Source organism: Miscanthus floridulus, chromosome 10 (assembly GCF_019320115.1).
Source record: "Miscanthus floridulus cultivar M001 chromosome 10, ASM1932011v1, whole genome shotgun sequence".
Classification (NCBI taxonomy): domain Eukaryota; kingdom Viridiplantae; phylum Streptophyta; class Magnoliopsida; order Poales; family Poaceae; genus Miscanthus; species Miscanthus floridulus.
This window is the reverse complement of record NC_089589.1, coordinates 37,643,671-37,657,064: the sequence shown is the minus strand read 5'-3', so window position 1 is coordinate 37,657,064 and position 13,394 is coordinate 37,643,671. Positions and strand designations below refer to the sequence as shown.

The window sequence follows — 13,394 nt, the reverse complement described above, 5'->3', positions numbered from 1 at the left end:
TGTCGGAAGCTTGCAATATGCTCAAGTGTGTACGCGCCCTGACTTGACATTTGTTACCGGGTTACTTGGCAGATTCCAGAGCAATCCTGGAATAGAACACTGGAAATTGGTAAAGAAAGTCTTGCGTTATTTGCAAGGAACGAAAGGCCTCATGATGACGTATAGAAGATCTGATTCACTCCATATAGTGGGATATTCAGATTCTGATTATGCGGGAGATAATAGAAAATCCACGTCTGGATATGTGTTCACTCTCGCAGGGGGAGCTATTTCATGGAAAAGCTCAAAGCAAACCGTCACTACATCGTCCACAATGTATGCCGAGTTTGTAGCGTGTTATGAGGCAACGGGGCAGGTGAAATGGCTAAAGAAGTTCATACCCGGTTTGAAGGTGGTTGACGACATCAATAGACCACTGAAGTTATACTGCGATAATAATCCAGCAGTATAGTATGCTCACAACAATAGGTCAAGTGGTGCTGCCAAACACATTGACATAAAGTATTATGTTGTGAAGGATAAAGTCCAGGATCAAATGATAAATCTTGAGCATATAAGTACCGAAAAGATGCTCGTGGATCCGCTTACAAAAGGCTTACCACCCAACGTGTTCAGAGAACATGTAGCCGGCATGGGTTTAAGGGAAAGCCTATGATTACTGGACTATAAAGGGCCCAAAAGTTAAAGTAACTATTTCAGATCAGAGACGTGCATTGTAGCTGTTAAATCTATCGGCGATTGACCGTGACGATGAGACATGCTCTATGCATCATCTGTGAAGAAATGAGTAAGGATAAAAGGATTGAAGTTTAAAGTTTAAAGATAAAAGTAATAGTGAGATCAAGGGGGAGAATGTTAGATTGATCTCCTAACCAATAAGCCCAACGGCTTATTGGGCCTTGGTCACGCGCCCTGATCGGGGGCGCCCAACCCTACATGGTTGGTGGGCCCCCGTCGCACTGCGCTATATAAAGAGGTGGGGCCAGCAGCTCAAAGCACGAGGTACGCCGTGAGCCGCAAACCCCACCGACAAACTCTAGACCGATCTAAGAGGGCGCGCAGCCAGCGACGGGAAGCTCCGCTGACCCTCGCCGTCGTCACTGCTACGCCCCGTCTGCACTGCATCGACGTCCGTGCAACCTCTACTCCAACCATCGCTGCCCGTGAGCAGACTTCACCGACGAAGCTGATGGAGGCCTCTGGATCCACTCCCTCTGGGATCTCAGGTTCGACACCTTCTCCTTCCTCTAGATAGCTTTCTAGGTCTACAGCGTTACCGTTGTCTACTGCTCTTGATGTCTACCCTCTAGACCGACTGCTAGATGATTCTAGAAAGATAACACGCTGCGCCTTTGAGGATCAATGTGAGAAACCTTGTTCTGCGGGTTCTTGCTGTGAGGGTGAATGCCTGAATTGTGATGAAGACCTTGCTGACCATATGGATGGGTGCGTCCTTCTTAGAGGTTTGTCAAATGCTACAAGTCTAAGGTTCAGAGCATCGTTTGGAATGGTACGTAAAATAACCCTCCTTCAAATATTAGGTAAATCTTCATGCCATTCCTATATCCATCTATAGAATTTGGTAGCATGCATGAAAATTAGTGAAGTTAAAGTGAATTGATATCCATCAATGTGCTGTTAATGATCAGGTTACGGTGATATACAATGATATATGTAAGAAGCTTTTACAGATGTGTGTCCTTCATTTGCGGTGCACTTCAGTTCTTTCAATTTGTCAGTTCATGATATACTTATCCAGCTATTAAATTTGGTAACATGAAAAATAGTCAAGTCCAACTGAATTGCTATGCATCAATGTGTTTGAAAGATCAGGTTGTGCTGAAGATTTTATAGATGTGGGTCCATAATTTGTTTGCGCTTCAGTTCTTTCAGTTTCTCTGTTCATGACTAATGACTAAATTAGAAAAGTTGATGATTTTCCTTTCTGTGTAAATGTTGATGAACTTATAATACATAAATGAGATGGTTATATATTCTGTTTTCATTGTCCACGTCAGTATATATAATTGCATAGTCACATCTCAAGTTTATGTTTTGACGTAGATTTATCCATTTGCAATTCAGTGTACTTTAAAAAAGGACTTGAAATGGTGCCCTACGTTTTGCAACTTAAGAACATTTTATCTTGTTGATTGGTGTTTGGCTGGAGACCTTGGTGCATTACTTTCCTTTCTCCAACACACACCAAATCTTGAGAAGCTCACTCTGCAAGTCTGTCAGGTATATATATCTTACATATACAGATGTTAATTTATTCCCTTGTTTAAGATATAATATGTATCATGCATGACAGCATGGGTGATTTTTGTTTTAACTTCTTCAAATGCTACAGAGAGAAAAATGTGCACTGGAAGCAGAAAACTACAGTCCAACTGAACAGCCGATTGAATTGAGACAACTAAAGATTTTAGAAATAAAATGTGTTAAGATTGATGAAAGGGTTCAAAGAACTTCAAAGCTAATCTTTAGTACCCTTGTTACTAGTAGTCTCAAGCAATTTAACATCCAGACCATCACTACCGGAAACAACATATTTGCCGAGTGCAAAAATATTTGCTGAGTGCATTCCATCGGACACTAGGTAAAAAAGCTAGTTACCGAGTGCTGCAAAAACTACACTCGGCAAAATAATGGCACTCGGCAAACAATCTCTTTGCCGAGTGCTTAAAAAAACCACTTGGCAAACCAGGAAAAAACACTCGGCAAAAGAGAAACACTCGGCAACAAACCGCCACGTGGACATCCGTCAGTTAAAGTGCCGGCCGTTAGGAGTTTGCCGAGTGTTACACTCAGCAAATAGGCCTTTTGCCAAGTGCCAAGGTAAAAACACTCGGCAAAGCGGACACGTGGCCAAAATCTGTACATTCTGGGTCAGTCTTTGCCGAGTGTCCGCGATTTGACACTCGGTAAAGCAGCCATGTTTGCCGAGTGTCTGGGATTTGACACTCGGCAAAGCAGCCATGTTTGTCGAGTGTCAGTGCCTGGACACTCGGCAAACAAGGGCATATTTACCGAGTGTTAGGGTTGTGGCACTCGGCAAACATGGCTGCTTTGCCGAGTGTCAAATCCTGGACACTCAGCAAATACGCCGTGACCGTCTCCGCGCCGTCGCGTTACTTTTTTTTGACGAGCGTCGGTTTCAGGTCTCGGCAAAGTATTTGCCGAGTGCTCGATAAAAAACACTCGGCAAAGAGACGTTTCCCGGCACTGTAGATGCAGTGTGTTGTTTGTCGAGTGTTACACTCGGCAATACCCTCAGCAAAGCCTTTGCCGAGTGTTTTTTGGGTTTTGTCGTGTGCCTGTTGCACACGACAAAACTACTGTTTCCGGTAGTGCATTTAGAAGATGCAGTTCCCCGGTAAGTTACAACATTTCTCTCAACCTTGCATTTCTACATTTCACCTATGTTTGATGCAGTGAAGTCCTAAATTAAATAAGCATAAAAGATGCTCATTCTATTAAGAGGGCAAGCACGATATGCCCTTGCCTGTCTATAAAACTTAAAATAGCTCGTGCTGCTCGCCATTCAAATATGTTCACTAATGGAAACATTTTAAGACGCTGTTTACACGGGAACATATCACTAGTGCTTGCGTTTAGCTACTCCTTCCAGTTCCATAAAGAAGGACATATTACTGATGAAGAAAAATTGACTTGGATACCCTCAAAAGCACTCATGGGTACAGTGTCAAACAGTTATACACAGTGCCTTACTTTGTGGGTCAAATTTTGAATCCATTAAGGTCTTGTTTTATGCATTATAGACGCACGAAGTTTTACCATGGGATTTTTTTCTTCTTTTCTTCATATGATGTTACGTTTGACTACCTTGTTATGTTGTTGTGATTTTGAATGTATGTGTGTAACTGATTGTTTCTTTTGATGAATCAAATTCTGATCTGCTGGTAGGACATGTCCACAGGGGTGCTCTTTGGAGTTTTAGCAGAAAATTCAACTGACATGTCTAGAAAGCTAGCTCCCAAACAATATTCACCCTACTCCATGCTTGTACATAATATTGTCATATTATATTTGAATGCTGATCATAAACACTCTATCCTGGGAAGCCTTTTATATGATACTTGAAATTTCCACATGGAGTATAGCTGAAACTTTGTGTTTTATCATTCAATGCTGGTCTAAACTATTTTGTGCTATCATGTTTCTTTAGGTTACAGTCAGTGAGATATATTGGACTGTTGATGGTTTATTTCCGTTATCTCTGCGGTCTGACAATTATGGTGTTTTCTTGAGTGAGACTTTATGATGGAGCTAATAGGAGAATTTTAGAACTGGCACCGTATCTAGTTCAATCCATCTGGCTGTACCTGGTTTATCAAGCCATGTAATATTTTTTTCCAACTTTTTATGATTATCATATCAGCTATTTGGCCTATATATGGGCATAAATCTTACTTTCAGAGTATTTTGCTGAATTGGCATCTCGCCGTTTTGCAACCCCAGACGTGTTTGTATCTTACTTCTCCTTAATGAAGCACGTGCCAATGCACGCTTTCGAAAAAAAGGAGTATTTTGCTGAATTGTATAACTGATGGTACAATTTGTTTGGTACATGGTATTTAATGTTTTACATTATTAGCACATAGCAGCCATGCTGGAATTGCCACATACTATATATATGCATATTCAGACAGGTGGATTTCTTAAATCGCCTAACCATGGAGCCAGGAAAATGGCTGTGAGTTGTAGTTTAATCTGTGCTAAAATTTCGATAACTTAAAATTTAATTTGTTTGATCATGACTAAAACGATCTGGCCATTCATTCGAGTGAATAGAACTTATGCAGTCCCATTTTCTTAAAAAATAGTATTTTTAATAATAACTCCAAATCATAAGTAGTACAGTACTCCCTCGAATAAATAAGAAACTACTCCCTCATCCAAAATGTAGCTACGCTTATCCTTTCTCAAACAAATTAAAGAGTGTGCATGAGCTGTGTATGGCAGCGCAATGACTTAGTTGCAAGTCTCCACAAATTTTAAATGGGGGTGTACACGCTACCTCTAGCATCCCAGGGTTTTGCAAGGAGGGAGGTCTTCTCGACGAGGGAGGAGGCAGGTGGCTTGAGGCTGTTTCGGCAGAGTTGGAGATTGGAGGAGCACGTCGCGTGGCTGCTTCGACCACCAGAGGGGATCTACTGGACGCTGATTAACACGCCTCCATGCGTCGTAGGCCGGTGAACAGCTGATTTCTCGTGAGCGCCCATGCATGAACCAAGGCTCCGTCACGGAGATGATCCTCACTGTCGGTACTTGGCGTGCGCGGCGAGAGCACAAGGAGCAAGAACCAAGAAGGAAAGAGCCACACCATGCATCCGTGATTCTATGATGATCATGCACATCACATCGTACCGATGCCGGCGGCTTGGCAGCCGGGAAGCGTGTGAAGCCAGGATTTGGCAGCTATTATTATAACACACTAGAGAATTCTCATTGCTATCACATTCCTCAAAAGACAGAATACATCATATCTCTACACCTAAAAATGTAAAAGGGAACCGTCTGTGCGCACCTGCACCCTCGCCCCCTCCATCCCGCTCCGTGATTGAACCCCCGCGCACGCAAAACTGGGACCAAACCGAACCAAGGCCCCTCTCCACAGCGCCATGACTTGGACTCGTGAGCTAGCCTCGCCCTCACCTCACCGTAATGGAGCTGTTGGCCTAGGCGCCCGTGCTGGGGCTCACCAGGGTTAGCTACGCGCACCATGCCTGCCATGTCCGGCGCCCGGGGCATCTGTGCCATACACCACCGGAGACAGCTTCTTTGCCGAGTGCCTCAGGCACTCGGCAAAGGCCGATATACACTCGGCAAATCCTTTGCTAAGTGTTACACTCGGCAAAGGGCGCTCGGTAAACAGTTTATCGGCAAAGACCTCTTTGCCGAGTGCACTTTATCGGGCACTCGACAAAGACTTTGCCGAGTGCCAATCCGACACTCGGCAAAGAAAAGTGGCCGTGACGGCGAGCGCCACCGTAACGGTGGCTTTGCCGAGTGCCAAGGTCAAGCACTCAGCAAAGGTCCTCGCTTTGCTGAGTGTCGTTGACTTAGACACTCGGCAAAGGTCCTCGCTTTGCTGAGTGTCGTTGACTTAGACACTCGGCAAAGGTGGTCACTTTGCCGAGTGTCGCTGACAAGACACTCGACAAAGTATGTAATGTTTGCCGAGTGCCTGTCCCGTGGCACTCGGCAAATCTCTGATGTTTGCCGAGTGCAACGGCCTTTGCACTCGGCAAAGCATGTTCCCAGATAGTTCCCAGGTAGTCACTTTGCCGAGTGTCATGGCCATTGCACTCGGCAAAGTGACTGAAAACAACCTTTTTATTTGTTTTTTACATCCCATCCAAACAAACAGAAGATATATATAACAAACATCACCAACATCACATATATATCATCAACAACACATATATATCACCAACACCACATATATATCACAAACGTCACATATATATCACAAACGTCTCATGTCTCACAATATATCACAAATAAGTTCACAAGTAATCCAAGTGCTCCATCATCTTCAACCACAATTGCAAATAGAAGTATCATTAACAACCACAAGTATTATCACTGATTTGGTGAAGGATTCGCTGAAGCATGAGGATCGTTCGATGCCGCCGATTGATTCTGCACAAAGGAGAAGAGATTGCATGTGTGAGACAAGATAAATATATACCATACATGAATAAAACTTTCATACTCCACTAGGTTTGACCGTAAGCATGAACATACAAACTAAAACATTTATATTCACCGGAGTAGAATAGTGATGAGGTGGAGGTGGAGGTGGAGCGAATAGCGAAGGTGGCGGAGCTACACCCGTAGCGGCGCCAAGACTTTGCATGTACTGAAGAATCTCAGCCATCCTCCACTGCTCGGCCTCCCGCTCGGCCTCCCACTCGGCCTCCACCCTCTCCATCTTTGCCTACATCTACTCCCGTATCCTCCTCTCTTGTTCCAGCTGGGCCTACAATATATTCACCCCAATGTTACAATAATGCAAAGGAAAGGTATGAAAAAACCAATGAACGACGAATAAACCAGGAATAACCTCGAGTGCCTCCACCCGGTGGTGTGAAGTGTCCTGCCAAGGTCGTATGGCCAGGTTCCTGCTCGTGCTGCTTGCTCGGATCTAGGAGAGACTAGGAGTAGCGGCCGAGTCGATTGCACCATTATCAATCCAGTACCGCCCATGCTTCTTGCCTCCTCCCACCCTCATGACGACTTCTCCATTAAGGTCCTCGGTGCTCGGATCGTACTCTGACCCATGGACCTCCCTTGCCATCGATGTGTACTCACTAAGGCGGTTTTGGACGGTCACATTGTTGTACGCCTCGGGCCTAGTTGACGTCGGACGTCGCCTTGCCCTTGTGGGCCATAGCAAATGCCTTGAAGATGGAGCAAGGCTGGCCACCATGTGACGCCGACTGCGAGAAAAACAACAAGATGATTAGAAATCATGCAGAATTGAGCGTTAGAATAAATAAATGAATTTGCGTACCCATGTTTCTGCGTATCCGCTAAGGCTGCAGCTGCCTTGATGGTGTGCTACACCTGGCATCATCAAACACCGCTCCCAGCACAAGTTGTGTGTCTCCTCCCACTCGCGTGAGCACCACCTGTCCACCATCTGTTCCCAGCACTGGGATGCGCGGCGCACCAATAAGGAATCATCTACAGGCCATCAAGTACATGACATATCAGAAGATGAAATTAAGCCTACTTAATCTCAAAAGGAATCAGTATTAATGTTTTATATTTACCTGCAGGTACTGGGTCAGCGTCATGGATCTTGCGTCCCTTTTGGTGACCTTCGTTCCAAGGACGGTCCCGTGGTAAGTTACGACGGCCTGGATGCGCGCCTCGTAATGCATGTCCACGATGAGTTTTTTGCAGCATTTGGTAGCCATCGCATCCGCCCTGGCCTCATGTCCGTCCTGGCATCTAAAGAAATCCTGCATACAAACACGATGTATCCATTCATTATTTCAAGAATGTATTGAGCAATGTAGTGCGAGGAAGACTTACCCACAGCTCTTGCTTCACCCGCTCCGCCTTGTTGTTGAATACCATGCGGGCCTGATCTGCAGCATCGGGGGTGGCGGCGTAGTGGTCAAACGAGTAGGTCGGCCCCGTCACTCCGGCGTACTCAACCAGGGCAGGGAAGTGCTCCTTGCACAGAAGACCAATGATGCCATTGACTTGGCGTGTGTGACCACCTCCACTCGCCACAATCGTCCAGTTTCTGCCCAAGTGAGTAAGAAAAATTATTAATTTCTATTTTGATTTTCAACATATCATATAAAGTAGTGATAACATCTAAAGTTACTTACTTTTCCCCCTTGGGTCGAATCAGCGGGCGTCCACTATAACACAACATACCTTTACCGACACTTTTTATAGTGGACAAAGGGTACCTTTCTCGACAGATAACCTCTTGCGAAAGGTTTTACCGACAGTTTAGAAACAGTCGCGCTAGAAGCCGTCGGTGAAACTTTCGCCGACAGTTAAAGGAATCGCCGACACTTTTTGTGTTGCCAAATGGTGGACCTACACCGACAGTTGAAACCTTTGCCGACAGTTAAGCCTTTGCCGATAGTTAAGACCTACGCCGACAGTTTGAACCTTTCCCAACAGTTTGTGTGTTGGCGAAACCATTTTCAAGGTATTTTGTGAATCATGCCTTGTCCAACAACTCAACTATTGGCAAAACTGTACTGCAGATATAGATATAAATACAATTTGAATAATTTGACAAATCCACTGTTATTCATATAGAAGGAAAATCTCAATTCTTTGGAGCTGATACAGTTGATTCATTTTCGGAAAATAGTGTTCTCATCAGGTCTGCAAAACATGACATAGACGTTCTGAACTTGAGACGACTAACAAAAAAAGCCAGAGTAATATTTAACAGGCCACACATTTCCACGGAGGACCATCCATGAGAATGCTCTAAGTTGCAGCGCCCTTGCCCTTCTTACACTGAAGCTTCTTCATGTAGAACTCAAGCTCTTTACCCTCAAGGATGTACCTGTTATACAAAAAAGAAAAGTGTATTGTAAGGAGCTGCCTGCAATATAAGATAGAAGTGAAAATAAGGGGACAACTTCCATTCTACTTGAAGCCTAGAAGGATAAATTTGTGACAGCTGCCAACATATCTAAAATGTCTAGACTCACAGTGATTGTAACATAAAGAGTATAAACAAACATTAAGCTTTAAGCTACAAAATTTAAATGGTACACAAACAGATAAGCTGCTCTAACAAAAACAAAGAAAGTCTAGTGGAAGTCCATTATTTCTTACCCATCAGCTCGGCCACACTGTCCAGGGTGGGAAGAAATGCACGCCAGCAACCTTCCACTGCCAAATTGCTCTTCAATGTGAGCGTCAAGCTCACGTCCCTTCTGACGCTCCTCAAGCTTCCTCTTGACATGGTTGCTCTTCTTTGTTTCCTCGGCTGCTGCCTCACCCTCTTGTCCCTGGATGAATGAATCTCAAACAATAAGTGATCCACCAGAGGAAACATAACAGACACTAAAGATAGAAAACTAATTAACTATAGATCTTTGCTTTATGGAAATACTTCAAGCAAAATATATTAATAAAAACAATCAAATTTAACATTTTCCATACAGAAATCTAAAACTCATAGTGCAAAACATGCAATTCAAATGTGAAACATGGATAAGAAAAAAAGAGTTCTCTAAGAATCTGCAAGGCACAGGAGTAGACAATATAAACATACAAGAATGAGGTGAGTCAGTTGTCTTTAAAAGAGAGAACATAAAGAGCTGATATTTGCTAGATACAAAACATGATGTATGAACTATGAAGCCAATCCCTTATTAAAAACATTTAATAGTAAATAGTGAGACGCTGTGTTGCAAGAAATAATACCTCAGCAGATTCCTTCTTTGCAGCAGGAGCCTTTTTCTTCCTACCGATGTCAACTCCATAGTGAGTGAGGTACCACTGCTTGAATGGGGCAGCATCAACTTGCACAATGGCACTCTTCACAAGGGTTTGAGTCCTCACAAGCTCATTGTTTGATGCATTGTAGACCACGTCGAGGATACGGGTCTTGCGGGTAACAGCTTCACTTCCCCATGAGTAGTTACCAGTATCCAGGCGAAGAGCCCTCCACTTCACATTACCTCCACGAACACGAACCCTCCTCACTGTCTTGTTGCTTGACAACTTGGTGTTGGCCGGCTGGTGCCCAAGCTCATACCTTCAAGAGAATCGACAAACATAATAAATCTCTGAACAAAGTCCTCACATATACCTTCTAGAGAATTGACAAACATAATAAATCTCTGAACAAAGTCCTCACATAGTATTGCAGGACACGATGAAGCCACATCAATAAACAACAATTTTAAGCTAATACTTCAAAAGAAGCTGATGACACCAATTCAATTTACCAAAATTTGCACATCTGATCTACAATTCTGGTGTTGCCTTAAACACAGTACAAATGTGTTGCAATACAAATACATATCTATGATTATATACGTAATTAAGATGGAAGTGCCTATTCTGAAACATGGTTACAAATATGATAATTCTCACCACATATCCCCTTAACAATTCCGAGAAGCTCAGTTGGTCACCTTTGAGAAAATTGAAAAATAGACACTAAATCAACAAATAAAATTACTTATACACGTAAACGATTTAACAGACACAGATAATTTTTAGACAATAATCCAACCAAGTAACCACAATATGCAACTGTTCTTGGAAATATGCACCCATTTGCCCCTATTGATCAGGCTGCAGGGTACCATGTAAGGACCATGATTCAGTTTCTATCCTAATGGCAATGTATCCGCAGCATGAATTTCCAAACATCTGAAGTAACTTGTTTTCTGTCATAGGAAATGTTTGACGACCTGGGTAACCTGTTATGCACGATCACTGGTTTTGATTCTTTCTCTTTGCAACCAAATGCTGGTGCTGCAGGAGAGTATGCTGGATTGATGGTTATATTCAGATATTTTGACACTGCATATTCCAATCTGAGGCATATATTCAGATTTGAGGCATATTAGTACTGCCCAGTGGTAGACTGATCCTTGTGCTGCCATTTGGTTTGCTCTTGCAACGTGCTAAGTAAAACACATTAACTGTGGTTGATATATATTACTATCTAGTTAAATGATTCGGTGGAAAGAGACAAGTACTTGGTGACAACTACAAACAATGCCAAAAGAAAAGGGTGAAGGGGGCTGCCCAGAGATCATCAAACAGTGCTACCTTTTTGTTTGGTTCTTGACATAAGACTGAACAATTTAGTTAAAAGCAAGCTATAATTTAGCAAAAAGAAAACAAACAAATAAAATCACTCCATGTTTGTTATAGGCAAAGGAATGAATCAAGTTAGAAAATAAGAGCAGATTCACCCAAGATTCCAGCGCAGGTGTGAACATTTTAGTGAAGAGAATGAAGCAAAATAAGGATTCCTAATGTAAATAAGTCTTCAGCAAATTTAAATCCCCACTATGAGCAATTTAAATCATGACGTGGAGCAAAAACTTACTAGTAAGAAATTAAGGTTACAGCAGCTAGATAGAGCAAAAACTTACTAGAAAGAAATCAGAGAGGATTTTATATATGTCACATTACATATAAGTATAAGCTGGTGGTGCGTGCATATGTATGGGACAAATTAGAGGGGATTTTTACATAGCTAGCTACCTACTGAGATTGGTGCACTTACTACTACCGCTCTCACTCAAATAAAAAAGTAGCCAATGGCATCAAACACTAGAACTTACCCTCCACCTTATCTGCTAGTTAAGCGTGTGGATCCAACACCAAGAAACAGGCTGGCATTATTGGTCCAAGGATGTATAAAGAGCTCCAGAATCATAAACATGCTAAAAATTTAGGTAGAAAATGGTTAGTGGAGCAAATTCCGCACAAATTGAATCCTACTGTGAAATTCAATTACCTATGTTTACTTAGACAGCTGGCGTCCTGCTTGCTCCAAACAAATCAGCCACAGAAGAATCACATTGCGAGGAAGATATACTTTTCAACCAACATTCTCTGTCAAAACCATGTAGTGCTTGTTCTATGAGTATGTTCACAGTAACTAGTTTCAGTAGAGACACAGAAGCAAAACTAACACCATCCTGGTTTTAGAACAAAATGGGCTCCCATTAGTAGAACCAAGGTCAGAACATCTATGAGAAGGCATATGAGAGAATTGAGCTACTTTTCTGCTCTGTAAGATGTCCAGACCATTGTCCTAACAAAAGCAACTACTAAAGAAGTGAACTAGCTCAGGCCAAAAATACCCTGAATCAAACTCACTCAAGCATGACCCAGTTTCAGGCAACCGTCACTAGTGTCTAAGGCAAGCAATAGATGTTGGAACTAGGTAACTAATATTATCAGAGTTTTTAAAGCTGAAATAGAAATTTGGGGTTTTTTTTCCTGTAACACAGTCACACATGCTAGTGCTAATTTGCAGACTAAACCTATACATGGTCCAAAGAGTGATTAATTATGTAGTATTTATGTCATGTAGGAGAGCTAAGTTCAGATTGCAGGTTATATGATCTTACAGCCAAGGATAGTAATTTGAATTTGATGCAAGTAAATGTCCCAACTCCCAACCATTTTGTCCTCTACGGTTTAGTTAAGAAAATCTCAACACCAGTTAAATGTTTCTTCTGTTCTCTCGCCACTTCCATCATCTCTCTACTGCCTAACTCTTACAAAAACAACTGTACAAAAAACAGACAAGAGCCAGGTGGGAAGTGCATTACATATTCTTGTATGACGACAACACCATCCAACAGAGGCTAGCACATAGCAGTCAATTGCAAAACAACATTTAGCTTGCATTGACATTTCATAAAACACCTAGAATGCACGCAGTGGCAGCATAGAGCAGCAAGCACGTAGCAGCAGCACAGAGCAACCAGTAGAGGATTTCCAGCGGCTGAACTCTAGATGCACAGTAGCAGCAACGCTAGGTAGTAGCATGGGGATTGGGGGTGATAGGGAAGACAACCTCACCTGGATTCTCCATGCACGACGGATCTGGTATCCCTACCACGAACGGCCATGGATCTGACGCACAAGAAAAAAATATAAGAAAGGAAGCTGTGCCGGAACCCTAGCATGCAGGGGAATGGGGATGAGAGGAAGGGGATGAGGAGATGACGCACCTGGATGCAGAGGGGGATGGAGATGCGTGGCAACACCGCTCCTGCTGGCCGGCAGTGGTGGGCTAGGGCGACGGCAGGTTTGGGCGGCGGCAGGCTGAGGCAGTGGGGGCTGGGGCGCCGACGCCCGTTGGATTTGGCGGCGGGGACCTGGGGTAGGAG

At 43.2% G+C, this 13,394-nt stretch overlaps 1 protein-coding gene and 1 long non-coding RNA gene across 2 annotated transcripts; one reads left to right on the top strand and one right to left on the bottom strand.

Moving 5' to 3' along the window:
• Nucleotides 1–738: 738 nt before the first annotated feature.
• LOC136486007 (uncharacterized) lies at nucleotides 739–2,397 on the top strand. The gene is made up of 4 exons (XR_010766638.1): nucleotides 739–1,226; nucleotides 1,311–1,510; nucleotides 2,086–2,241; nucleotides 2,354–2,397. It is a non-coding gene; the product is annotated as an uncharacterized lncRNA (long non-coding RNA).
• A 6,588-nt stretch (nucleotides 2,398–8,985) lies between these two features.
• On the bottom strand, nucleotides 8,986–13,133 carry LOC136490038 (small ribosomal subunit protein eS8-like). The gene is made up of 4 exons (XM_066486537.1): nucleotides 13,084–13,133; nucleotides 9,949–10,282; nucleotides 9,355–9,530; nucleotides 8,986–9,079 (listed from the first exon to the last, which is right to left on the bottom strand). Exons 1-4 carry the CDS (start codon nucleotides 13,131–13,133, stop codon nucleotides 9,001–9,003), a joined length of 639 nt encoding a protein of 212 aa, XP_066342634.1. The 3' UTR covers nucleotides 8,986–9,000.
• Nucleotides 13,134–13,394: the final 261 nt, after the last annotated feature.